The 27,905-nt window shown below is 47.2% G+C and overlaps 1 protein-coding gene across 1 annotated transcript in view; it reads left to right on the top strand.

Moving 5' to 3' along the window:
• The window catches only part of MASP1 (MBL associated serine protease 1), a 110,971-nt gene extending 83,450 nt beyond the window's left edge, over nt 1-27,521 (top strand). The window contains exons 9-11 of the mRNA XM_084847790.1: nt 16,084-16,221; nt 17,332-17,406; nt 24,379-27,521. Coding sequence (XP_084703916.1) covers nt 16,084-16,221; nt 17,332-17,406; nt 24,379-25,262 — 1,097 coding nt within the window. The 3' untranslated portion in view covers nt 25,263-27,521. The remainder of the gene's footprint in view (nt 1-16,083; nt 16,222-17,331; nt 17,407-24,378) is intronic.
• Nucleotides 27,522-27,905: the final 384 nt, after the last annotated feature.

Raw genomic sequence — 27,905 nt, 5'->3', positions numbered from 1 at the left:
GGCAACATGCAGCCAAACTGGCCATGTGCCCCTGCCCCCATGTGCGCACATACACACGCACATGCTGCACTGCTGAATTCAGGGGCAACATCAAAAGACGCCCCCTCAAAATGTGGTTTTAGTGCTATGGACCACTAAAAGGGTCAAATGTAGCTTGTTCTGAAGCTAAATTTGACCCTTTCAGCACTCCATAGCCACCCCATAGTGCTTCTCAGCACTCCATACCACCAGTCCTCTCTGGGCACCTTATGGAATGCAGCCTGCATGAGGGGATGTCCAGGGGTGAAAACGGCCCCTGGATCCTGCAAAGTTGCTGACCCCTGGAGCCTCATCACTTGAGGCTTTTTATTTCACCAGTGCTTCTATTTCCGCATTCTAAGCAAGATAAAGATCAGCTCTTTACACAGGCAAGTTCTCGGCAGCCTCGGGACAGAGAGGCAAGTTCTCTGCAGTGGGTCTCCCAAGGGATTCAAGTCTCTCTCTCTCTCTCTCTCTCTCTCTCTCTCTCTCTCTCTCTGCAAAGCAGCACAGGGTTTGTGCATGGCTTCACTGCCGTCAGCTGTTTACATGGGGGGGGGGTCTTTATCTTCTTCTTCCTCCCGGCCAGCTCCGCGCTCGCTGTGAGCCTCTCCTAACCTGGCCAAGAAAACTCTCCTCCCAGCCCAGGTCAAGAGGCAGACATGCTGGAGGAGGTGGGGCAGGGGGAGGGCAATTGCGATTTTCCTGCTCTGCCCAATGGCTTTTTCTTCCAAGGCTGTAGTATAGTGGAACCGCACACAGCCATTAAGGCGGATTTACATTTAAATAGTGGATTATCTCCAGGGGTGGGGTGTATTGCGGTATATAGATCAAAAACAGCGGACTGTGCCCTGGCGGTTGACGGCATCATGTAAATGACCCGCAAACTTCCGTGAGTGACCAATCACGAGCGCATGATAAATGCCTCATGTAAAGACAGACCTGGTCTACCTGGTCCAGCCTTTTCATTTTCTTTTATTCCATCTGCAAGAATACCAGCAACCAGCAGGCATTAGCTGGTCCACCAGAAATCAGTCAGTGGTCCATGAGTGGATCACACAGCCTACCTACCCCACCCCACCCCCACCGGTGCCCTACAAGCCTAAGGTGGCCATTGATGAATCATCAAAAAAAAGGACATGCATCACCAAAAGAGAGGACAAAGGAGGGTTCTGATTGGCGTAACATTTGCATATTCTAATTCATATAGAGATGCAAATTTTGAAATAATTATTGCAGTTTCAGTAGAAATGCAGCCCGTCTCATAATGGGGTAGAAGACTGGGACTAGGGGACCCGTGTGCCTGCCTGTTCAGTCTGCATCCAGGTGCTGCTAATTGTGGATGGGCAACAGTTCCATTGTTCCTTTATCTTTAAGCCATCCTTCCATTGAAGGATTGCCATCGGTACAAGAGGACACCTGGCCACCCTATGACCCAGAAATTCCCACTCGGTGTCATACTTGCCAGAAGAAACCTAACAGTCTTCATTGCCTGATTCAGGCTGAAACCGAAGCCCGTTAAAAATAGGCCGAGTCTCTCTTAACACCAGCATTCATTTGTCACGAATTAATGTAATTCTTTGCACATCACCTCTCCTCTCACAAGTTCCGGAGTTTCTTACACCCCTCCCACCCCACCTGTTCTTCATTAGAATGGTGGTTTTCAGACTTGGGAACCTAGGAAGCTGCCAGATACTAAACCCTCGGTCCAGGCAGCCCAGTGTTATAGACAAAATGGCTGGCGGGGCTCCCCAGGGTTTCAGAGAGCAGTCTTTCTTTCCTAGGCCTACCTGGAGATGCCAGGGATTGAACCTGGGGCAAAGCAGGGGCTCTACCACTGAGCAATGTCCCCCTCCAGCAAAGGACTTTAAAGTTTTAAACCTTAAGGGAAGGCTTTCTGCATGGGCTTTTATGTGGAGGAACCGTTCCACGTTGCACAGGATTCTGGGCAACAGTGGGAGCAACTTAAATTCGCCTGGCATATTGACCAGGCGACCCAGGACCAGTGCCAGATTTGGCAGGACTCTGGGCATGCCACCCCATGTGCCCCTCCCTCTGGAGGGCCCCGCTCCCTCCCCTTACCTTGACAACATCAGGTTTCTCGCCCAGAAAGCTGTAGCTGGCATTTGGGGTTGGTGGCAGGGTGGCTGTCAGCCCTCCAGATACCTCCGGCCGTTGGTAACTGCCCAACAGCGCCATCCCCCGATGCCAGGCCAGCTAGCACTCCATGTGAAGAGAGCGTGCCTTAGAACGAGGGTTGTGCTGAATATGCTGGGCCAAAAGTAGTGATGGAAGGGATAGAAATATTTCCCCCAATACTGTTTGATTGTGAGAATATCCACTGGGGGGGTTCCCGTGTGGTTCCATTTTTTCCCAACTGTTGTTGCTTTGGTATCATTCCCCCTGCTTCCTGGTTACTACTACTTCTCCTTCCTGAATTAATCTTATGAGTCATCCAGCCAATCAGGGATCAAGTAACTAGGATGATGTCATGACGCCAATTAAGGCTGTATGATGATGTCACTGAGAGCAAATTAAGTCAACTGAGAGTGAGGTCAACGCCTCCTGGATTAATCGAACGAGTGAAGCAGGGATCACACAGAAAACTGGGTAATATCACAACATGATGTAGCCAGTCAGATCTGCCTACATGCTGATATCCCCAAACACAGAAAAAGTTGGGGTAGGGGGGATAGAATCATAGAATAGTAGGGTTGGAAGGGGCCTACAAGGCCATCAAGTCCAACCCCCTGCTCAGTGCAGGAATCCAAGTCAGAGCATCCCCGACAGATGGCTGTCCAGCCTCATCTTGAATGCCTCCAGTGTGGGAGAGCCCACCACCTCCCTCGGTAATTGGTTCCATTGTCATAGAATCATAGAATAGTAGGGTTGGAAGGGGCCTACAAGACCATCGAGTCCAACCCCCTGCTCAATGCAGGAATCCAAGTCTAATCATCCCTGACAGATGGCTGTCCAGCCTCGTCTTGAAGGCCTCCAGTGTGGGAGAGCCCACCACCTCCCCAGGTAATTGGTTCCATTGTCGTATTGCTCTTACAGTCAGGAAGTTTTTCCTGATGTTCAGCCGGAATCTGGCTTCCTGTCACTTGAGCCCATTATTCCGTGTCCTGCACTCTGGGATGATCAAGAAGAGATCCTGGCCTTCCTCTCCGTGACAACCTTTCAAGTACTTGAAGAGCACTATCCTATCTCCCCTCAGTCTTCTCTTCTCAAGGCTAAACATGCCCAGTTCTTTCAGTCTCTCTTCATAGGGCTTTGTTTCCAGTCCCCTGATCATCTTTGTTGCCCTCCTCTGAACCCTCTCCAGTTTGTCTGCATCCTTCTTAAAGTGTGGTGCCCAGAACTGGACACAGTAGTCCAGATGAGGCCTAACCAGTGCTGAGTAGAGGGGAACTAGTACTTCCCGGGATTTGGAAGCGATGCTTCTATGAATGCAGCCCAAAATAGCATTTGCCTTTTTTGCAGCCACATCACATTGTTGGCTCATATTCAGCTTGTGATCGACAACAATTCCAAGATCCTTCTCGCTTGTAGTGTGGTTGAGCCACGAATCCCCCATCTTGTAACTGTGCATTTGGCTTCTTTTACCTAGGTGCAGAACTTGGCATTTATCCTTATTAAATGTCATTCTTTTGTTTTCTGCCCAGCGCTCCAGTCTATCCAGATCACTTTGAATTTTGTTTCTGTCTTCCAAAGTATTAGCTAACCTGCCCAATTTTTTGTCATCTGCAAATATTATCAGCATTCCCTGCACCTCCTCCTCCAAGTCATTAATAAAAACGTTGAAGAGCACTGGGCCCAGGACTGAGCCCTGCGGTACCCCACTTGTTACCTCTCCCCAGTTTGAGAAGGTCCCATTGATAAGCACTCTTTGAGTCCGATTCTGTAGCCAACTGTGGATCCACCGGATCGTTGTTTCATCTAGCCCACTTTGAGCTAGTTTGCTCATCAGGATATCATGGGGCACTTTGTCGAAAGCTTTGCTGAAGTCGAGGTATATGATGTCTACAGCATTCCCACGGTCCACAAGGGAGGTTACTTGATCAAAAAATGAGATCAGATTCGTCTGGCAGGACTTGTTTTTGACAAATCCATGTTGGCTTCGAGTAATCACGGCATGGTTGTCAAGGTGCTTCCAGATGGGTTGCTTTATCATCTGCTCCAGAATTGTCCCAGGGATTGATGTCAGACTGACTGGTCTGTAGTTCCCAGGTTCCTCCTTTTTACCCTTTTTGAAGATAGGGACAACGTTAGCCCTCCTCCAGTCATCTGACACTTCCCCCGTCCTCCATGTTTTCTCAAAGAGAATAGACAGCAGTTCTGAGAGTTCTTCTGCCAGTTCCTTTATGACTCTAGGATGCAGTTCATCTGGCCCTGGAGATTTGAACTCAAAGTAATTAGGTGTTCCTTGACCATATGCCTATCGATCTCATGCTGCAATCCTGCCCCTTCAGCCTGTACTTCGCCTTTGCCAGGGGGGTCATAGACCCTCTTTTGGGAGAAGACTGAGCCAAAGTAGGAATTGAGCACCTCTGCCTTTTCTTTGTCATCTGTTATCGTTTTGCCATCCTTATTTAATAGCTGAACAACCATTTCTTTCCTCTGCCTTTTACTATGCACGTAGCTGAAGAAAGCCTTTTTGTTGTTTTTAACATCCCTTGCTAACCTCAGCTCATTCTCAGCTTTAGCCTTCCTGACGCCATCCCTGCAATTCTGTGCTATCTGCCTGTGTACTCTTCCTTTGTAGCTTGGCCTTCTTTCCACTTCCTATATGTGTCCTTTTTTGTTTTCAGTTCATCCCTAAGCTTTTTGTGAAGCCACATTGGCTTCTTCTGTTGTCTTCCACCTTTTCTTCTTGTTGGAATTGCTTGTGATTGTGCCTTGAGAATTTCCTTTTTTAAAAGCTCCCACCCATCTTGGACTCCTTTTCTCGCTGGCATCGCTTGCCATGGGACCTTACTGATCATTGTTCTGAGTTTATGAAAATCAGCTTTCCTAAAATCCAGGGTACACGTTTGACTACACTCGGCTTTTGCTTCCCTTAGAACCAAGAACTCAAGTACAACATGGTCGCTTTCCCCCAGAGTTCCTGTAACTGCTACTTTATCCACTAAGTCATCTCTGTTGGTTAGGATCAAGTCAAGGATAGTCGATCCTCTAATTCCTTCCTCTACTTTCTGTAGGAGGAAATTATCCGCCACACAAGTCAGGAATTTCCTGGAGGGGCCATGTTTTGCAGAATTTGTCTCCCAACAAATATCGGGGAAATTGAAGTCCCCCATTACTACTACATCATGCTTCCTTAAAACATTGGCTATTTGCTTTTCAAAAGTTTCATCCTTGTCTTCTCCTTGATTGGGTGGCCAGTAGTAGACTCCGACCACCAGGTTCCTTGTATTCTTTGCTCCATTTATTTCAACCCAGATGCTCTCGATGGGGCTACCAAGCTCCTCCTCCTGTATTTCTGTGCAGAGATATGTATTTTTCACATAGAGTGCAACCCCACCTCCCTTTCTGTTCCTCCTGTTCTTTTGGAACAAGTTATATCCTTCAATTGCTGTATTCCAGTCATGAGAGTCATCCCACCAAGTCTCAGTTATACCTATCAGGTCATAATTTCCCTCTTGTATTAAGAGTTCAAGTTCGTTCTGTTTGTTTCCCATACTCTGGGCATTAGTATATAGACATCGAAGACCATGTGCTTCATAGTCTGGCTTTCTTCCTACATGTGTCTGAAGACTATTATTGGGCGCTATCAGAGCTGTTCTCTCCATTGCAGTGCATGCGCCTATGTCCATTGTTACCCCCAACATTACATCTCCCTTCCCCGTAGGATTCAGTTTAAAGCCCTCCTGATGAAGTTCTTCATGCTGTGGCCAAACACATTCTTCCCATCCTTTGTGAGGTGCAACCCATCCCTAGCCAACAGCCCATCTTCCAGGAAGTATAGCCCGTGGTCCCAGAATCCAAATCTCTCTCGTCGGCACCACCTTCGTAGCCAGTCATTCACCCAGAATATTTTTCCTTCCCTTTCTATCCCTCTTCTAACTACTGGAAGGATGGATGAGAAAACTATCTGGGCCCCAAAGTTCTTGAGTTTCCTTCCCAAAGCTTCAAAGTCTGACGTGATCTCTTCATAACTCCGCTTGGCGGTATCATTTGTTCCCACATGGATGAGAAGAAAGGGATACCTGTCAGTGGGCTTTATGAGTGCAGGCAACCTTTCAGTCACGTCTCTAATCCATCCTCCCGGGGGACAACATACCTGGCGAGTCCATGGGTCTTCGCGACATACTTGGGTCTCGATCCCACGCAGCAAGGAGTCTCCCACTACTACCGTTCTTCTCTTCTTCTTCTTGTAGGCCTGGGTTTCATCGCCTCTGTTTGACTGACCTTCAGCCTCTTGCTCACTCTCATGCAGGTTCCCCTGTGATTCTTCCTCTGCAGGCTGTCCTCCAGTCTCATCCGCAAGTACCTGGAATCGGTTCCACAGCTTCACTGCTTCCACTGGTACAGAGTGGTGTCTAGTTCTTCTTCTCCTAACTGTCACCCTTTTCCAAGGAGTATCCTCTATTCCATTTTTCCTCACCTCAGCATTTCCCACTGCCTCATCTTGCTGTTGCTCTTCAAGCTTCTGGTCTGCCCTTTGCTGCTGTAGTTCCCCCATTCTGTCCAAGAACTCTTCGTGTTCTCTTATTCCCCGGAGGGTTGACAGTCGCCGCTCCAGTCCACTTACTTTTTCCTCCAGCAGCGTGATCAACTTGCACTTGTTGCAGGTGTAGGCCATGTTGTTCTCAGGCAAGAAAACAAACCTGGCACACACCTTGCAGGTCACCACCACTGGAGAGTCTTGTCCTTCCATAGCCTCTTTTCCCTTTTTGTGTCTAGCTTTGTGATTGTTCTAGACTAGCCTGTGCCTGCTCCTCTACTCAGTAGAGGTTAAAAGCAGAGTCCCACTGGTGTGAAAGTGTGTGTTACAAGACAAATAAATGGAAAAAAGTTAGTTAAAATTAAAAAAAAATTAAAAAATGTTAGGGGCCTCCCCCTTGACCTCCCCTGCCGAATTCCCCTGGCCAACTCCTGTTTGCTCCCCCTGTTCGCTCGCTCCGCTCGCTCACTCTCTGGGAGCCCGCCTGCCTCCGTAGTCCCTGGACCAGCTGAAGCAGCCTGCTCTGCTCCGCTCCGCTCAGCTGGGAGGCGGGAAACAGACTGAAGCTTCCTGCCCAGTCAGCTGCTGGGAGTACTCAGGCCACACCCCTCCAATTCAGTTGGAGCTCTCCGAAGCACCTGGTGAGCTCACAGCCAATCAGAAGGATAAAGGGCAGCCCCCTGGGCTTCCTGCAGCCCACTTACCTCTCAGCCTCTGTCTCCTTTGTCTCCTTTGTCTCTTCAACCACTGCAACTCCCATGGCCAACTCCTGTTTGCTCCCCCTGTCCGCTCGCTCTGTTCGCTTGCTCTCTGGGAGCTTGCCTGCTTCTGTAGTCCCTGGACCAGCTGGAGCAGCTTGCTCTGCTCTGCTCTGCTCAGCTGGGAGGCGGGAAACAGACTGTCGTATTGCTCTAACAGTCAGGAGGCTTTTCCTGATGTTCAGCCGGAATCTGGCTTCCTGACACTTGAGCCCATTATTCCGTGTCCTGCAGTCTGGGATGATCGAAGAGATCCTGGCCTTCTTCTCTGTGACAACCTTTCAAGTACTTGAAGAGCACTATCCTATCTCCCCTCAGTCTTCTCTTCTCAAGGCTAAACATGCCCAGTTCTTTCAGTCTCTCCTCACAGGGCTTTGTTTCCAGTCCCCTGATCATCTTTGTTGCCCTCCTCTGAACCCTCTCCAGCCTGTCTGCATCCTTCTTAAAGTGTGGTGCCCAGAACTGGACACAGGACTCCAGATGAGGCCTAACCAGTGCTGAGTAGAGGGGAACTAGTACTTCCCGGGATTTTGGAAGCTATGCTTCAATTTGTTGTTGTTGTTCAGTCGTTCAGTCGTGTCCGACTCTTCGTGACCCCATGGACCATAGCACGCCAGGCCTTCCTGTCCTGCGCTCTCTCCCGGAGCGTGCTCAAGTTCATATTCATTGCATCCGAGATGCTATCTAGCCATCTCATCCTCTGCCGTCCCCTTCTCCTTTGGCCTTCAGTCTTTCCCAGCATCAGGGTCTTTTCCAGGGACTTTTCTCTTCGCATTAGGTGGCCAAAATATTTGAGCTTCAGCTTCATTATCTGTCCTTCCAATGAGCACTCAGGGTTGATTTCCTTTAGGATGGACTGATTTGACCTCCTTGCAGTCCAGGGGACTCGTAAGAGTCTTCTCCAGCACCACAGTTCGAAAGCATCAATTCTTCGGCGCTCAGCCTTCCTTATAGTCCAGCTCTCACAGCCAGACATTACTACTGGGAAAACCATAGCTTTGATTAGACGGACCTTTGTCGGCAAGGTGATGTCTCTGCTTCTTACTATGCTGTCTAGGTTGGCCATAGCTTTCCTCCCAAGGAGCAAGCGTCTTTTAATTTCATGGCTACAGTCACCGTCTGCGGTGATCTTGGAGCCCAAGAAAGTAAAATCTGTCACTGCTTCCATTTCTTCCCCTTCTATATGCCAGGAAGTGATGGGGCCAGATGCCATGATCTTCGTTTTTTTAATGTTGAGTTTCAAACCAGCTTTTGCACTCTCCTCTTTCACCCTCAACAAGAGGCTCTTTAGATCCTCTTCGCTTTCTGCCATTAGGGTGGTATCGTCTGCATATCGGAGGTTGTTGATAATTCTCCCAGCAATCTTAATTCCGACCTGTGATTCATCCAACCCGGCATTTCTCATGATGTACTCTGCATATAAGTTAAATAAGCAGGGTGACAATATGCAGCCTTGTCGTACTCCTTTCCCAATTTTGAACCACTCGGTTGTTCCATGTCTGGTTCTTACTGTTGCTTCTTGACCCTCGTACAGGTTTCTCAGGAGACAGGTAAGGTGGTCTGGTACTCCCATCACTTTAACAATTTGCCACAGTTTGTTGTGATCCACACAATCAAAGGCTTTAGCGTAGTCAATGACGCAGAAATAGACGTTTTTCTGGAATTCTCTTGCTTTCTCCATGATGCAGCGAATGTTGGCGATTTGATCTCTAGTTCCTCTGCCTCTTCGAAACCCAGCTTGTACTTCCGGTAGTTCTCGGTTCACATACTGCTGAAGCCTAGCTTGTAGGATTTTGAGCATCACCTTGCTGGCATGTGAAATGAGCGCAATTGTGCGGTAGTTTGAACACTCTTTGGCGTTGCCCTTCTTTGGAATTGGAATGTAAACTGACCTTTTCCAGTCTTGTGGCCACTGTTGAGTGTTCCAGATTTGTTGGCATATTGAATGCAGCACTTTAACAGCATCATCTTTTAGGATTTTAAATAGCTCAGCTGGAATACTGTCATCTCCGCTAGCTTTGTTGTTACTAATGCTTCCTAAGGCCCAGTTGACTTCACTCTCGAGGATGTCCGGCTCAAGTTCAGTGACCGCACTATCATGGCTATCAGGGACATTAAGACCGTTCCTGTATAGTTCTTCTGTGTTTTCTTTCCACCTCTTCTTAATCTCATCTGCTTCTGTTAGGTCCCTGCCTTCTTTGTCCTTTATCATGCCCGTCTTTGCACAAAACGTTCCCTTGAGATCTCCAATTTTCTTGAAGAGATCTCTAGTCTTTCCCATTCTGTTGTTTTCCTCGATTTCTTTGCATTGTTCATTTAAGAAGGCCTTCTTGTCTCTCCTTGCTATTCTCTGGAACTCTGCATTCAGTTGGGTATATCTTCCCCTTTCTCCCTTGCTTTTCGCTTCCCTTCTTTCGTGAGCTACTTGTAAAGCCTCATCAGACAGCCACTTTGCTTTCTTGCATTTCTTTTTCTTTGGGACGGATTTCGTTGCTGCCTCCTGAACAATGTTACGGACCTCCGTCCATAGTTCCTCAAGCACTCTGTCTATCAGGTCTAATCCCTGAAATCTATTCCTCACCTCCACTGTATATTCATCAGGGGTATGATTTAGGTCATACCTGAACGGTTTAGTGGTTTTCCCGACATTCTTCAATTTAAGCCGAAATTTTGCAAGAAGCAGCTCATGATCTGAGCCACAGTCAGCTCCAGGTCTTGTTTTTACTGACTGTATGGAGCTTCTCCATCTTTGGTTGCAAAGGACATAATCAATCTGATTTTGATATTGACCATCTGGTGATGTCCATGTGTAGAGTCGCCTCTTGTGCTGTTGGAAAAGAGTGTTTGCTATGATCAGCATGTTCTCTTGGCAAAACTCTATTAGCTTTTGTCCTGCTTCATTTTGTACACCAAGGCCATGCCTGCCTGTTATCCCGGTGATTTCTTGACTTCCTACTTTAGCATTCCAATCCCCTATGATGAAGAGGACATCTTTTTTTGGTGTTAGTTCTAGAAGGTGTTGTAGGTCTTCATAGAACCGATCAACCTCAGCTTCTTCGGCCTCAGTGGTTGGGGCATAGACTTGAATTACTGTGATGGTGAATGGTTTGCCTTGGATTCGTACTGAGATCATTCTATCATTTTTAAGATTGTACCCCAGTACTGCTTTTCCCACCCTTTTGTTGACTATGAGTGCTACTCCATTTCTTCTAAGGGATTCTTGCCCACAATAGTAGATATGATGGTCACCTGAATTAAATTCGCCCATGCCTGTCCATTTTAGTTCGCTGATTCCCAAGATGTCGATGTTCAATCTTGCCATCTCATGTTTGACCACCTCCAGCTTACCTTGATTCATTGATGTGACATTCCAGGTTCCTAAACAATATTGTTCTTTACAGCATCGGATTTTCTTTTCACCACCAGACACTTCCACAGCTGAGTGTCCTTTCGGGTTTGGCCCAGCCGCTTCACTCTTTCTGGCGCTACTTGGAAATACCCTCTGCTCTTCCCCAGTAGCATATTGGACACCTTCCGACCTGAGGGGCTCATCTTCCGGCGTCATCTCTTTTAGCCTTGTGATACGTTCCATGGGGTTTTCTTGGCAAGAATACTGGAGTGGGTTGCCATTTCCTTCTCCAGTGGACCACATTTTGTCAGAACTCTCCGCCATGACCTGTCCGTCTTGGGTGGCCCTTCACAGCATAGCTTATGGCTTCACTGAGTTACGCAAGGCCCTTCGCCACAACAAGGCAGTGATCCATGAAGGGGATGCTTCAATTACTGCAGCCCAAAAGAGCATTTGCCTTTTTTGCAGCCACATCACATTGTTGGCTCATATTCAGCTTGTGATCAACAACAATTCCAAGATCCTTCTCGCTTGTCACGTTGTTGAGCCACGTATCCCCCATCTTGTAACTCTGCATTTGGCTTCTTTTTCCTAGGTGCAGAACTTGGCATTTATCCTTATTAAATGTCATTCTTTTGTTTTCTGCCCAGCGCTCCAGTCTATCCAGATCACTTTGAATTTTGTTTCTGTCTTCCAAAGTATTAGCTATCCCTCCCAATTTTGTGTCATCTGCAAATTTGATCAGCATTCCCTGCACCTCCTCCTCCAAGTCATTCATACAAATGCTAAAGAGCACTGGGCCCAGGACTGAGCCCTGCGGTACCCCACTCATTACCTCTCCCCAGTTTGAGAAGGTCCCATTGATAAGCAGTCTTTGAGTCCGATTCTGTAGCCAACTGTGGATCCACCGGATCGTTGTTTCATCTAGCCCACTTTGAGCTAGTTTGCTCATCAGGAGACCATGGGGCACTTTGTCAAAAGCTTTGCTGAAGTCGAAGTATATGATGTCTACAGCATTCCCATAGACCACAAGGGAGGTTACTTGATCAAAATATGAGATCAGATTCGTCTGGCAGGATTTGTTCTTGACAAATCCATGTTGGCTTCGAGTAATCACTGCATTGTTTTCAAGGTGCTTACAGATGGATCGTTTTATCATCTGGTCCAGAATTTTCCCAGGGATTGATGTCAGACTGACTGCTCTGTAGTTCCCACCCAGGTTCCTCCTTTTTACCCTTTTTGAAGATAGGGACAATATTAGCCCTCCTCCAGTCATCTGACACTTCCCCCGTCCTCCATGATTGCTCAAAGAGAATAGACAGTGGTTCTGAGAGTTCTTCTGCCAGTTCCTTTATTACTCTAGGATGCAGTTCATCTGGCCCTGGAGATTTGAACTCATTCAAAGTAATGAGGCGTTCCTTGACCATATGCCTTTCAATCTCAAGCTGCAATCCTGCCCCTTCAGCCTGTACTTCGCCTTTGCCAGGGGGGTTATAGACCCTCTTTTGGGAGAAGACTGAGCCAAAGTAGGAATTGAGCACCTCTGCCTTTTCTTTGTCATCTGTTATCATTTTGCCATCCTTATTTAACAGCTGAACAACCATTTCTTTCCTCTGCCTTTTACTATGCACATTGCTGAAGAAAGCCTTTTTGTTGTTTTTAGCATCCCTCACTAACCTCAGCTCATTCTCAGCTTTAGCCTTCCTGATGCCATCCCTGCAATTCTGTGCTACCTGCCTGTACTCTTCCTTTGTTACTTGGCCTTCTTTCCACTTCCTATATGTGTCCTTTTTTCTTTTCAGGTCATCCCTAAGCTTTTTGTGAAGCCACATTGGCTTCTTCTGTTGTCTTCCACCTTTTCTTCTTGTTGGAATTGCTTGTGATTGTGCCTTGAGAATTTCCTTTTTTAAAAGCTCCCACCCACCTTGGACTCCTTTTCTCATTAGAGTCGCTTGCCATGGGACCTTACTGATCATTGTTCTGAGTTTATGAAAATCAGCTTTCCTAAAATCCAGGGTACGCGTTTGACTGCCCTCGGCTTTTGCTTCCCTTAGAACCAAGAACTCAAGTACAACATAGTCATTTCCTCCAGAGTTCCTTTAACTGCTACTTTAGGATCGAGTCAACTAGAACCGATCCTCTAGTTCCTTCCTCTACTTTCTGTAGGAGGAAGTTATCCGCCACACAAGTGAGGAATTTCTTGGAGGGGCCATGTTTTGCAGAATATGTCTCCCAGCAAATAGCGGGAAAATTGAAGTCCCCCATTACTACTACATCATACTCCTTAAAACATTGGCTATTTGCTTTTCAAAAGTTTCATCCTTGTCTTCTCCGTGGCACGGAGCACTTTTTATCAGCTTAGGCTGGTATACCAACTACGCCCTTATCTGGATAGAGATAGCCTAGCTACAGTGACCCATGCTCTGATAACTTCTCGTCTGGATTACTGCAAGGCATTATACGTGGGGCTGCCTTGGAAAACGGTCCGGAAACTTCAGCTGGTCCAAAATAGGGCAGCAAGATTGTTAACTGGCCTGCGAGCTCATATTACACCAGTACTTTTCCAGCTGCACTGGCTGCCAGTCCATTTCCGGGCCCGATTCAAAGTGCTGGTGTTAACATTCAAAGCCCTTAATGGCTTGGGGCCAGGTTACCTGAAGGATCGCCTCCTCCCATATGTGCCTGCCCAGACCTTAAGATCATCGTCCGTGGCCCTTCTCCGTGAGCCCCTGCCAAAGGAAGTGAGGCAGGTGGCTACTAGGAGGAGGGCTTTTTCTGCTGTGGCACCCCGGCTCTGGAATGAGCTCCCTAGTGAGGTTCGCCTGGCACCTACATTGTATTCCTTTCGGCACCAGGTGAAGACCTTTTTATTTTCCCAGGCATTTTAGCATTTTAGCCTTCTAAATTTTTATCGTTGCTGTTTTAAATCTGTATTTTAAACTCCTGCACTGCTGCAAGGTTTTATTGTGGTTGTATTGTTATATTGTGGTTTTAATGTTCTATATATTTTAAATTGTTTTATTGTGTGTTGTTTGGTTTTAATTTTTGTGAACCGCCCAGAGAGCTTCGGCTATTGGGCGGTATAGAAATGAAATGAAATGAAATGAAATGAATAAATAAATAAATAAATGTAAATAAATAGATCAATGTTTTTGCAGGCATGGCAGAAAACACATTGAAAAACAACTTTAAAAAAATGCTGAAAATATTCCTGAAGTCTCAGCCTTAGTACAATCTGTACTTAGGTGGTTACATATCAGAGAAGACCAATTGTGGTGGGCAAGCTGTATTTCAGGGAAGCTTCTCTACCATTATTAATCGTCTCAAGGAGGAGCCCTGATAATCTTCTGAGAACCTCGGAGCTTCCCAGAACATAATGCAAAAGCCACCAAATTTGCATGTATATATGTATGTATGAATTTGCGACGTGTATATAACACCCTTCATCAAAAGCTGATTCCACCGTGGTTCACAATAATACAATTTTTAAAAATACAACCCCAATAAAAACATAAAACATGGAAGCAAAAGCAGCAGGTAATGGTTACAGACGTAGCGTAATTAAAAATCCTGGGAGAATGAAAACGGTTTTGTCTGGTGCCTAAAAGATGGTAACACTGGAGCCAGATGACTCTCCCTGTCAAGAATGTTCTATAGCTGTGACACAACAGCCCAAAAAATTCCTCTCCCCCCACCTAATCCAGCCTGTGGAGTTTCCCCATCCTACTCGCAAAGGCTTGGCCTCCCTCTGTGGCTCTGCCCCCCCCACTCCCAAGCCCCACCCCCTGGCCTGGAAGCTATGGGGGGGAGGGAGGGGGGAGAGAAATTCCCTTGTTATGATCTTAAAGTGGAGGGAGGTTGGTATGGGAGCAGACATTTCTTCGGGTACCTGAGTCCCAAAGCATTTACAACAACAATTTTAGGTTCTGCAAAACAAAACGAAAATATTGTGCAACCAAAAGGGAGTAACCATGATTTGTTTCTGCAAAACACACACACACCAGAGACTCTTGTGTAACTAGGATCAAGCAGATAAACTGAACCAAATAAATTCGATGTGAATAAATTAACCTGCCGCATTCAATTCGAAGGAATGATGCAGTCTTAATTTGCTCACTTCGTTCAAAGCAGAGCATTTGGCCTTCCTAGTGGGGGGTTTAGAGCAGAATCAGGCCTGTTTGACACAAAGCCTCAGAAGCAAGCATCAAACCACTGTTTAGGATTGTGCTACCAACTGACATCAGTGAAATTATTACTGGCTGCCCAAACACAGCACCTTTGCTCCATCTACTAGATGACTGGCCAAGACTGTTTCCCAGGTATGGGCAGACAGAGGTATTTTCTATCACCTGCCAGGATTCTTTCCTAGCCCTACCTGGAGATCCCAGGGATTGAACCTGGGACCTTTGCCATGCAAAGCTTGGGCTCTTCCAGGCCTAGGGTGGCCATCTGTCCTGTTTGACAGAGGGCAGTCCTTTATTTGATGGCTCTGTCCTCTCTCCTGTCCAAGTCTGTATGAAGGGAAGTCCAGTCCAGTTTCAAGGTCAAGAACCTAAGGAGGGGTGGAAGTTGTCCATCAGTAGCTAGACCTGGGCAACAGACTGAGCATGCATGCCATAGTGAGATGCAGTGTATTTCCATTTAAATTATCTCAATTATTTCTAAATAATTGCATATATATATATATATATATATATATACACATATATATATATATTAGCATGCACCTATTTTATGCAGATTTGTGGACCCTTTTGTCCTCTTTTTTGTGGATGCATTTTCACTTTATCACTTCCCATATCTTGGGCCACTCAGGTCCATCTTTCCTCCGGGGGGGGGGATTTTTCTCCAGGGGGGATTTGAGATGACACATGGCCAGGAGAGAAAGGGTTAAGCAACCCCTCTTCCCCCTCTCCCCCAATACAGTCCAGTCTTCCATTCATCCCCAAACCATCTGCAGCTGCTTTTCATTAATGCCAGTCAGGAAAAAACACCACAGAAGGACAGGGGGAAATGTAGTTTGGCCCAACGCAAGCTTTCAAGTTGTTAGTTTCAGCCTGAGTCATCCTGGCAGAAGTGGACAAGGGGCATTTTTGGTCAGAGTAGTTGTGTTTCCAATCCTTGGCTAGCAGGCATTACAGGACCACCGGTCTGTCCAGGAGGAGAAGGGCTGGGGGGGGGGGGAATAAAAGACTGGGAACCTCTGGAGAGCCACGAGGGGGAGACTGCAAACTCATTCTCAGTGTTGCTTTGTGATATTTCTGATCCCCCAAATCTGCTTGACTTTCCAGTTGCAGACTGCAAGGTGCCACCCACACTGGACCATGGTGCCATAACCTTCTCCACGCCAGACAACCTGACCACGTACCAGTCAGGGATCCAGTATTTCTGCCAGTATCCATACTACCAGATGGTCCCCAACATCACAGGTAAGACCGGTTGCCTTGAGGATACAGCCAGCATGTTGGGTGGGCTGTTGGACCTGTAGCAACTGAGGGATGGGGGAATGGCAGCTTTAATGAGGAACAGAAGAACTGCTTTGCTAGGTCAGACTAAGAAGGTGTATCTAGACCAGCATTCTGTTTCCAGCATGGTTAAACAGCCAGATGACACAGGGAAACCCACAAGCAATAGGAGATTATGGTCTTTATTATGTGCCCCCAGTTTCTGGTATTCAGAGGTATTGTACCTTTAAATATGGAAGCTCCATTTCTAACTATCATGACTAATAAAAGCATAAGAAGTGCTTTGCTGAGTCAGACCAACAGTGGTGCAGTTTGGACTTGATGATCTTAAAGACACACACATGGTGGGGGGGCTTTAGATTGGGGTGTCAAACCTCAGGCCAGCCAGCCCAATCTAGTCTGCTGGGGTTTGCCAAATGACCATGCCCCCTTTCCCCCAGCTGCTGATTATTCGGTGGTTTCCCAGCTGTTGTGCAGTTTTTTCCCCCTTCTAAAAGGTCGAAAAATGCCTCCCCTAAAATTTAGTTACTGGCAGTCAGAGTTTTTTTTAGTTTTTTAAGCTAAAAGCTGCCGGTATTTTGGCCCTGCCCCTTTTGCCTTCGGACCTGCCCCCTACGAGAATGTGAACCCCTACAGCTTCTCCAAAATTGAATCTGCCCTTCAGGCTGAAAGAGGTTCAGCACACCCGTTCCCCTTCGTGTACAGCCCTACACATGTAATTCAGAAGCAGGTCCCACTGAGTTCAATGAAACTTATTCCAGGTAAGTGGGTGAACCCATTCCAAACTATAAGCATGCTTTAAGTACATTCAGCCCTTGCTTTGTCTATCTCTCCCCTCTGCTGTCTTTGTCACTGTTGACCTTAGACTGCAAGCTCCTTGCGCAGAGAGGGGTTTTGTTTTGTCTCTTGCAAAACTCTGTAAAGCACAATGCACCCTGATGGATAATGTCATTGTAATTAAGAATAGAACAAGCCAAGGCATAAAGGAAAGAAAGAGCTGCCAACAAGACATTACTGCAGCACCACCTGGTGGCCCAACTCATGTTCATCGCTAATATCTGTGGTCTTTTCCAGGTACCTACACCTGTGATGCTAAGGGGCTCTGGAGAAGCACAGAGTTGGGGAGGCGTCTGCCATCTTGTCAACCAGGTACCTAGATTGCCCTGACACAATCTCCACATAAGCTGTTCTCTTTTAGTTCCAGCCCCGCATTTTAAGGGCGGTGCAGTCGTTCGACTTCTGTACAGAGCGTGTGTGAAAATCAAAACAGAAGGCACAAAAGGTGCCCCTTTTTGTCTTCAGGCTTCATCATGGCCATGGCCCATATGGGCTGCGGAGCTTCTATGTGTTTAAAACTGCTCTGGGGCCAGGTCTTTTGTTCCACAGAGAGATCAAGGAAGCGATGCAAATCATTTAAATTTCCCCTCTTTCTGTAATTTACTCTTGAATATCTTTTCATGGCTGCCAGTGCTAGGAGGTCTTGGATGCAAGTCTCAATGCGCAGGATGGTTTTGGATTTCCAGTTTTGCAAGATTATGCATTTGTTCGTCAATGTAGCTCTGGCAAACCATGCCCCTTGTCAGTCTATCACAGGGGTGTGAAGCATGCGGGCCATGGGCTTTGCGCAGTCCTCCCAGCCTTTTTTACAGCCCCTCAAGTCACCACCACCAAATTGCCACCAAATTTCAGCAGTGCAGCAGCAAAAAAAAAAGTTGCATTTTCACTCTTTTAAAAAGGCATCCGGGGCTTCTGGGAATGCGATTATGAATTAAAACAAGGAACGCACTGCCCACATGCTGTGTTTTCTAATGAAAATGTGGCTTTTTTGCTGCTGTCAATTTCAGCAGCAAGGTGCATGGATGGGGGGGGAGGGATTGGCCCCTGGAACTTCTGAAGTTGCCCACTCAGTCTATCAAGCCCCAGCTATTGCCTGTTTGGCCTGCCAAGGTGTGCACATATTTTATTAATAAGTGATTTATCTAGGACCATATTGATTTTTACCTTAGCTTCTGTCCAGAAGGGGGCTGTGATTTGACATTTCCATAGAAGGTGTGTGAGGCCAGCTTGCCATCGCCTTGCACCTATCCTCCAGAGCAGAGGTGGGCAACCTGTGGCCCTCCAGGTATTTTGACTTACAACTCCCATCAGCTCTAACCAGCCTAGCCAACTGTGGGGGATTATGGGAGTTGTAGGCCAAAACAGCTGGAGGGCCATAAGTTGTCCACAAGATGCCTGCTCTAGAGTCACGCCTAAGTGTCAGAAGCAAAGTAGTGCGTTCTGTACATGATTTATTTATTTTTTTGTATTTATCTCAGCCTATTGCGGAATAAAACGTTATTGGCACAGGTCTTTGAAACCACAACTGGAACATTCCACACCACATAAGCCAATGAACTACTGCATCACATTTCTTTTCTTTCCTGTTTGTTCTTCTCTTTTCCCTTCTCCACCTCTTTGCCGTCCCCCTTCTCTGTGTCTCTCATACTCCTTTCTCCTTCTTCAGCAAGAATCAAACTGTAGCAAGCAATGTGCACCAAGTGAAAGCACAAAACTGCAAAACATAGCTGGGAGGGTGAGGTGTGGGTTGAGGATGGCCAGGAGGAGAAATTGGGAAATTGTGAGTATGCACACACACACACACACACACACACACACACAATTGAGAAATTTATCTGGTCTTATTTTGCTTCCTTCAAAATTCCCCATAAGTTTCTGCCCAAGAGGGAACATCCAGACTGACTTGAAATTTTACTTGAGGCAAAACTCAGTGGCAGTCAAGTGCTACTCTAGCAAGCAAGCAAGCAAGCAAGACGGAGGGAGGGAAGGAAGGAAGGAAGGAAGGAAGGGGGTCTCACCAAAGGCCACTCTGAACCAAGTGGAAGGCCAGCGTTATCCCGAGACTGCCAAGTGGCAAATCTAGGTTACAGTTTTGTCTCAACTGTCCTAACCCCTTACCCCTTCATCTCTCACACTTCCTGGGGTGGCACCGATGGCACCAGACTGAAGGCACTGTGCAAAGGTTTCCCAGGATGAGGGCTTGTGCGTGCAAAATGGCACCAGCCCAGGGCAACCGTCTCAGGAAGCCTGCAAAGAATTAGCATTCTCACCACCAGCTTGAAGGTGCTCCCTCGCAGTTGCCAGAGAAAGAGGCTGAGCAGGTAGGAGGGGACAGAGGTGCCCTCTGGGGGGCACACCGCCCTGGCCGCTGTGGTGTTTCCCCAGCCACCACCGTCCGCCACTGCCACCATCTTGCTTGCCTGGTGCAGCACCCTGCCACGTGGTCCACCCCAGCTACCTAGGACCAGGTGTCTTCCTACTCATTTGAAAATGGCATTGAAGGAAAGTCATGTCAGTGCCATTTGCAAAACGGGCAGCAGCAGGTTGTCAGGGCTGCTGCTGCCACCTCCAAAAGATCTCCATAAAACAGCCACTTGGAGACACACAGCTGGATTTTAAAGTGCATCTTCCCCCTTTGCACTTTAAAATCCATGTGTTGGTTTTGCTGGGAGATCGGCATTTGGGCAGCTGGGGCAGTCACCCTCGGCTTCATGGGGTGGGGGGTGAGAGTGAGGGGCTGCATGGGCCTAGACTTGGGTCTCAAGAGCTGCACCTAGCAAGCCATGGAGAGGAGGAGGAGGCTCTCCAAATGCTTGGATGAGGAAGATCCCAACTAGCAGAGTGTGGGAACTCTTGCCTTGTGCAGCTCGGGGCGGGCAGGGGGGACACGCGGCGGAACAGATCAAGCTGCCTTGCAGAATGTAACAGGACAGGCTGTGCCCAAGTTTCTCTTTCCTGTTAAGCGCTGGCTGTCTTTTAAACACACACTTTCCATTTGTGTCTGCTTCTGGTACTGATGGAATCCAGGCGAGCTGGCAGTTCCTGGAGAAAGTTTCCCAGAGGTCGGGATGGGCTGGCCAAGAGCAAAGAATTTGCTGTGCTCCTCTCTTCTCCCGGTTTTATTCAAGCCAGCTGCCTGCCTGCCACTGGGAAAGATCTCTTCCTGCAGCCCTTTCTGGGGCAGATCCCTTACTTCGTCACAGCCCGAGCATCGAGCAAACATCTTGGTGGGGCGTCATGCTTTTTTTTTCATGGTAACCATTTCCGGGGGGGGGGGGGGGCTCTTGGTCTGTGGCAGCGAAAACAACCAAGGGTCTGGCAGCCTGTTCAAAATGAACACATTTATTCTGGCGGAAGCTTTCGTGGAGGAAATGGAGAGTGTCCACGAAAGCTTACGCCAGAATCACTGTGTTAGTCTTTAAGGGGCCTTTTGTTGTCTTTGTTGTCTTTTTTCATGATTTATGCCGCACTCCTAGGCATACTGACTCCGAAGTCAGTCCTGCTGGACAAACTGGGACTTACTTCTGGGTACATGTCCATAAGATTGGGCTGCATTATTTAGACCAGGGGTGGGGAAACCTTTCGGGACCAAGGGACCAAGGGCCATGTTCCCAGGTGGCAAAGCACTCAAGAGGCACGTGCCACCGGCCGTGGGCAGGCCAAAGCCACAAACACAGACATCACTTGGCTGCATCGGGATTGCCTGTGGGCGGGATTAAAATCTCTCCCCCTGCTGAGATCCCAGTGATTATTGCTGTTTCCTCGCTGCTGTTAGCAGCACAGAAGCAGTGATTGTGGCTGCATCGGTATCACTGGAGGAGGGGTGACGTTAAAGCCCCCCCTTCCCCGACCCCAACAAAGAACACCATCTCTGTGAACAGTTCCCTGCTATGCAGCTGATGGCAGAGCAGTTGAGCAGCGGGGAAAGGGGCGGAGCTCCCCAGGGTTCTGAGGACCACATGTGCTTTTGCTCCTCCCTTCTCGCCAGCTGCTTCTGCTCCTCCTCCTCTTTCTCATCATTGCTCCCACTTGCTTAATTGACAGCCAGAGAGCCAGTGAGCAGTCGGCAGTGGCATCTACTGCTCCTGCTTCTCGCCACCTGCCGTAAGACCCCCCAGGTTGCAGGTCTGCAGGTTGTAGTGGTGAAGAGGAGGAGTGAGTCCAGGGGGCTCTCGCCAGTCGGCCCCTGCTGCGGTGTGGGCCCTCGGCATATGCCCGACCATGCCTACCCTCGACATTGGTTTCTCATACTTCTGCCCCCTCTTTCTTTAAAAAGCAAGCATTCCATCTGTTTAAGCTGAGAGCAACATGGCCGGGAGAGGTTTGGAATAATAAGCACATATTATGAATCTTAAAGTGAGCCAGTGTGGTGTAGTGGCAAGAGTGTTGGACTGGGAGCTGGGAGATCCGGGTTCTAGTCCCCACTCGGCCATGGAAGCTCCCTGGGTGACTTTGGGCCAGTCGCAGACTCTCAGCCCAGCCCACCTCACAGGGTTGTTGTTGTGAGGATAAAATGGAGAGGAGGAGGATTATGTAAGCCGCCTTGAGTTCCTTGCAAGAGGAAAAAAGGCGGGATATAAATGCAGTAAATAAATAAATGAATAAAGTTCGCCCAACCCTTGTGGGGAAGGAGACCATGTCAAAATTCAGGGCAGGGGTACATAATGTTCAAGAGGTGGACATTACAGGACATCATAGCTATCCAGCTTTCACACAGCAGTGACATACACGCCTGGCAGGAAATTATGATCTTTGCATGAACATCATGGACACTGATACACCATGGCCGCCTCAAGTGCAAAGCATATCTGGACAGTGTTCCAACCCTCTTCCCATACTTCTTAGACATTTTAGTCCTCCTCTCTTCAAGCTTGTTCTTCCCTTGCCAGTCCTTTAAGAAGTGTTCATTTCAGCCAAGCATTAGTTTTGCTTACTGGCAGTTAAACAAATAATCCCATAATGCATTTCAGTGCTCTTCGTTGCCATTCAGTTAATTCCAGTGTAATTTATATGAAAGCAGGAAGACTGCCAGGTGATATCCTAGTGTGACTGGTTATTAGAAGGGGATGGAGGATGCTATGGACTTTGAAGCATAGAACAATAGGGTTGGAAGGGGCCTATAAGTCCAACCCCCTGCTCAATGCAGGAATCCAGTCAAAGCATCCCTCACAGATGGCTGTCCAGCCTCGTCTTGAATGCCCCCTGTGTGGGAGAGCTCACCGCCTCCCTAGGTCATGGGTTCCATTTGTGGGTAGGTGAGCATTCTGCTCTGAGCCTGTTCTACTCTGGGACATGCAGATATCACACTGTGCACTTTGGGGTGGTTTGGTTTTATTTTCATGAATCTGTTTGAATATATTTTCATCTAGGATAATGGTGGGGGCAGCTTCTGTGCTTTATATAGCAAGCAGATATTTCACAGGTATAGTATTTCCATCCTGCAGCCCCTCATCCTGATTTAACTGAACACATTCACACTTTAATGAGCAAGCAATTGTAACAGACAAAGCTACAGCCCAAACCCTTTACACACTCAGGATTCTGCTAAGTATTGGAACTGCTATGGGATTGGAATTTGCTGATTATTATTTTTCCCGGTGAATTGATGTAGCTTGTTGAGTCATCTTTTCCCTCCATGTTTGCTTTCGCTTGAGAAAATTCACACTGTAGTTTGCATTAATTTACATAACAAGATGCTCTGAGCAGCCATGTTTGATGAACAAACATGGGTGCCCCAAATGCCGCCCTGAGATGCACGCTGTCTTGAGATCCTAATGATAATGTTATAAATGAATGAATGAATGTGTGTGACCTGGATCCACTACACCCTGAAGCCCAGGTATTAAGGCTGTGTGTAAATTGATGTTTTGGCACTTGTTGGCATGATGGTGGCCATATTCCTTACATCCTGGCTAAAGCTGGTCACTCCATTGATCGCACTGGCTCCCAGTGATACCCTGGAATGGGTCAAAGCTCCTAAAGAATCGATCCACATCCCACAGATGTGCTAGCGACAGCAATACGACTTGTCTGTGTTCTGTTTCATTGCCAGCCTAGGCCATCTCCGAAGAATGGGCAGGTTGTCCTGGCTAGCGACAGGACCGCCACAGCTGCCTCACCTCCCTGTGCATGTTAGTGGGGAGCTCAGCCACTTCCTTTCCCACCCCACAAAGGTATTCTGGATCTCTGAGAGTGCAATGATGGGCAGCACCATATGGTGTGAGTGCATCATTGCTGGTAGATTATGCCACAGATGCTCCCGTTTCCTTCAAGGTGATGAAAATGAACATTAGGGAAACTCTGGACAAACATTTTGTTGATCCCAGTCTTAAGACCCATGTCAAGTTTGCAGTCTCATAGGAACCTGCCTCGTGCTTGGTCAAACCATTATTATTATTATCACATTTACATTATTAATCCATTTAGCTCAGTATCATCTACTCTCAGTGGCAGCTGTCCTGCCTAGCTCAGCTCAAGGCTTACATCTGATGCTTGTACAGTGCAAATCAAACACGGAACAACACCTGCCACCTTGCAGTGACTAGAACTGTGATGGCTGCCAACCATCTGGATTGGCCTCAAGGACTGAAAAATGTGGCTCTGGGTGGACTGGAAAAGTTTTAGCTATTCACAAGTGAATTTGACAAGGACTTTAAGCAGAAGGAAGAAAGATAAAGTCAAGGAGAGGCAGGCACGCGTGCATGCCCACGCACACGCACACACGCATTGCAAGCCCCAAGGACACTGCTGGTGAAACATTGTGTTTTCTTGAGACTGACACCATTTGAAAAATAATTATTTCCCAGAAATCAGATTTTAATCAGATATTTTGTATGGAGTCCCAGTATTTTGCCACTGAACTTTGGTTGCATGCATATACATTTACTGTCATTAAAATTAGGGGTGGGTGAGGTGGAGTACCAGCGTCCTAAATTCAAAAACTTTGAATGTAAAAAAAAAAATCAAAGTTCAAAGTTCAAGCATTCACAAGTGTCAAATTCTACACGTCAATTTGAACAGTTAATTGTTTGAAATCACACATTTCAGTTTCATCCATCGCTAGAATTAAAAACAATCCGATGCAAGTTCACAGAGAGTAGCTGTGTTGAACAAACCATAGGAAGTACGAGCGGAGTTGAAAGCAAGATGAGGGTTTTTCTGTCCCCTGTTGCCAAAATAACCGGGGGAAACTCTGGCATAATCTCCTAGAGAGTCACAGTTCAGCTACTTCTTGGAGCTGGCCATGGTAGACTAACCATCTTCTGTGTTATTTTCTCTTTCCAGTTTGTGGGCAGCCAATCCGTCCTCTGCCCACACTAATCAAGCGTATCATTGGTGGGCGAAATGCAGAGCCCGGCTTTTTCCCCTGGCAAGTGCTAATTGTGGTGGAAGACACGTCCCGAGTGCCGAATGACCGGTGGTTCGGCAGCGGAGCCCTGCTCTCCGAGTCATGGGTGCTGACAGCCGCCCACGTCCTTCGCTCCCAGCGCCGGGACAACACCATTATCCCGGTCTCCAAAGAACATGTCACCGTCTACCTAGGCCTTCACAATGTGAAAAACAAGATGGACGCTGTCAACCGGAGAGTGGAGAAGATTGTCCTCCATGAGGCCTTTGACATCCAGAACTACAACCATGACATTGCTCTGGTTAAGCTGAAGGAGAAGGTGGCCATGGGACCCTACGTCATGCCAGTCTGCCTACCGCAGTATGCACATGAATTGGAAGGACCTCAGCCCAACACACTGGGCCTGGTGGCGGGCTGGGGCATTTCCAATCCCAACATCACGGTGGATGAGGTCATCAGCTCAGGCATGCAGACCCTATCTGACATTCTGCAATACGTCAAGTTACCGGTGGTGTTCCATGCTGAGTGTAAGATGAGCTACGAGTCCCGATCCGGTAACTACAGTGTGACTGAGAATATGTTCTGTGCCGGATACTATGAAGGTGGGAAGGACACCTGCCTTGGAGACAGTGGCGGCGCATTTGTCATCCAAGACCTTAACAGCCGGAGGTGGGTGGCTCAAGGACTCGTCTCATGGGGCGGACCAGAGGAGTGTGGGAGCAAGCAAGTCTACGGGGTCTACACCAAGGTCTCCAACTATGTGGGCTGGCTGCAAGAGAAGAGTGGATGGACATTCGTGGACGCTGACGTGGGCAGATGAGCTGAGTATCAAAGCAAGGGCTGGGGATATTTTGCCAGGACAGCATCGAAGCTCAGTTGTGTCAGAAGTATTTTGTGGGCCACTATGGACCATGTTTTTCCCGCCCACAGAATAAGTTTACAATTGTTATTAATTGGTGGGAGGAGGATCCAGATAACTCTCCTGTACATAGTGCCTCTGTTAAAGGAATATCACATTTTCTAAACACTCACACTGTAATATCTTGTTACTGGGATAAGGCCATCCCCCCACCCCATTCCAACATGAATGCATCAGTTTGTGACTGGGAATGCTGCATGGAATGCGTTTCAGCAAGCATCATAGACCACACCACCACCACCATGCCACAGGATAGGGCCTGTGGGATCATTTGCAAGGTAACTCTCATCCCCAGCCTTCCAATGCCTGCACTGAGGCCATTAAACGTGTGCTTGATTCTGTCATTAAAATCAGACTTCAAGGTGCTTCACTTGAGGATGATCATGCCCACTCTCTGAACCAGGAAGGGGGGGTCCAGGATCACATTGGATATAAGTTTTGTTTGGTGATGGATGAACTCCGGCCCACCTTGATTCAGAATTAAACTCTGCAAACTTGGCTAGTATCCCCCAAAATGGGAAAATAGCTCAGTTTGTTCTGAGCCCAGTTCTGAGCCTGCCCCTGGGAGTGAACAGTTACAAGCCCTCCAAAAAGCCCACCCCCCTACAAGTCCTCGGAGCCTGCCCCATCGCTTCCTTCCCACCTTCCTAACCTGACAGCAGAGTTGGCAGCGATGGTGAGAAGGGGGGGGGGTGCCTCCATTCCAAACACCTGCTGGAATGCTCTTCTGGCAGCATCTCAAGTGCCAGGGTCCAAATTACATTTCCCAGGGCAGTGAACATCTTTGTATGCAAGCACATGCTTGTCACATTCACACTTCACATTTTTAGGGTGTGCCCTTAACAATCATAGGTGTACACCTAAAATATGTAACAGGTGGCCCTTAAAAGTACTTTGCTTTGGCTGAATTGGGCCCTGACTGTGGACATTGCAGTAGTCATGCTATCAGCCCACCCCTCAAAAAGGTTCTTTTCCCCCCAAAATGCGCATTTTGCTTGCCTCCTCCACTTTCTGTTTAACCCGCCAGCCTGACACTGAAAGCATGGGAAGGCACTACCTGAATGTATCCTCTATATTTGACTTTGTCTGACAGACAATATGTTGGTGATTTGAGTTGCAACTAAGTGCTATGTTATACACACAGAGAGAGACACACCCGCTTATTATGAATTTTAAATGACACAGTTATGAAAAAAAACATTGACTTGTAGGGCCTGTGACTGAAAACTCTGCACCAAAGCTTTAATTCTATGGGTTTCTTGGGGGTGCTTGGTGCCCATAAACTCAGGATTCACAGTCCCCCCCCTTTCCCCTCCTTCCCATGCGCAAGAGAAATATATGTCCAAGCCACTGTGTTAGAAGGGAAAATGTACATGCTTCTTGTATAGGAAAGACATTACATTGAACATTTTGTTTCTTTACTCTGTGCCACACTGCTTAAAGCACCCTTCTCCAACCTGATGTCCTCCAGATGTGTTGGACTGCAACTCCCATGTGATCAGACACATGCTTTGCATGCAGAGGATTCCCCAGAATCTTCAGTTAGCATAGGGAAAACCCTGGAGAGCCACTGCTGCCAGTCAGTGTTGACAACACTGGGCTAGATGGACCAATGGCCGGACTCCCGGATAAGGCAGCTTCCGATGTTGCTAACCCTTTCTATTCTGACTGATAAAAGAGTGTAACTCAAAAACATGCATACTTTACCACTACCAAAAGTTGGTCCAATGGAAGATAAATAACTCTTATTCTCTTGGCTCCTTTTCATCAAAAGGCTGAGACATCATTCATATAAATCTCAGAAACACTCCCAGGACGGATAAACTTTTTTTTTTTTTTTTTTAGTAAGAAGGACTGGGTTTTCCTCACTGTCCATCAGGTCAAACCCTGAAGTTCTTACTCACTGGTTACTCACTCATCCATTAGGATCTTACCTGAGTAGATGGTAATCAGGAAATCAAGCAATGAAATAATCCAAAGAAAGAGGGTCTTCTGTTACAATACATGGTTAGAAAAATATTCTTGGCTCTGTTACATATTTAAGAGATATTATGCTATTTGTTATGGGTTTTATACTCCGTTCTGTAGTATTCCTAATATTATGTATTACAATCTTTAGAAAGAAAGGAATAAAACTATTGTGTTACATACAAATCTCTGTGCATCAAGAATTGCGTTGAGGGTACTTTGTGTCGTAAACTGGATTGTTGCACCATGGAAGTGAAATAAGGAGCTCTGCATCCACATCCCAAATTTCAATCATCCTAACAATGACATGATTTTGGCCTATGAAATATATTTAGGAATCCATCTCAATGGAGCCTGAGTTTCCATATTCAAAAAATCAGAATCAGATTTCTCTGCCACAATTCAAAGCTGACCTCAAAAACAAAAACAAAATCAATATCCCATCCCCAAAATCAGAAGCTAAATTATTGGTGTGAAAAAGGCACATTTGGTCATTCTTCTGTCAGATGCTCTCTTGGTCCAATCAGAATATTCATTCTATAGGCAGATGTAGAATTTCAGACAACCTAACCCGGT

Source organism: Heloderma suspectum, chromosome 3, assembly GCF_057233095.1.
Source record: "Heloderma suspectum isolate Gila_16-S chromosome 3, 16-S_ref, whole genome shotgun sequence".
Classification (NCBI taxonomy): Eukaryota; Metazoa; Chordata; class Lepidosauria; order Squamata; family Helodermatidae; genus Heloderma; species Heloderma suspectum.
Note: the sequence above shows the minus strand (reverse complement) of the source record. Positions and strands in the feature narration are given on the sequence as shown.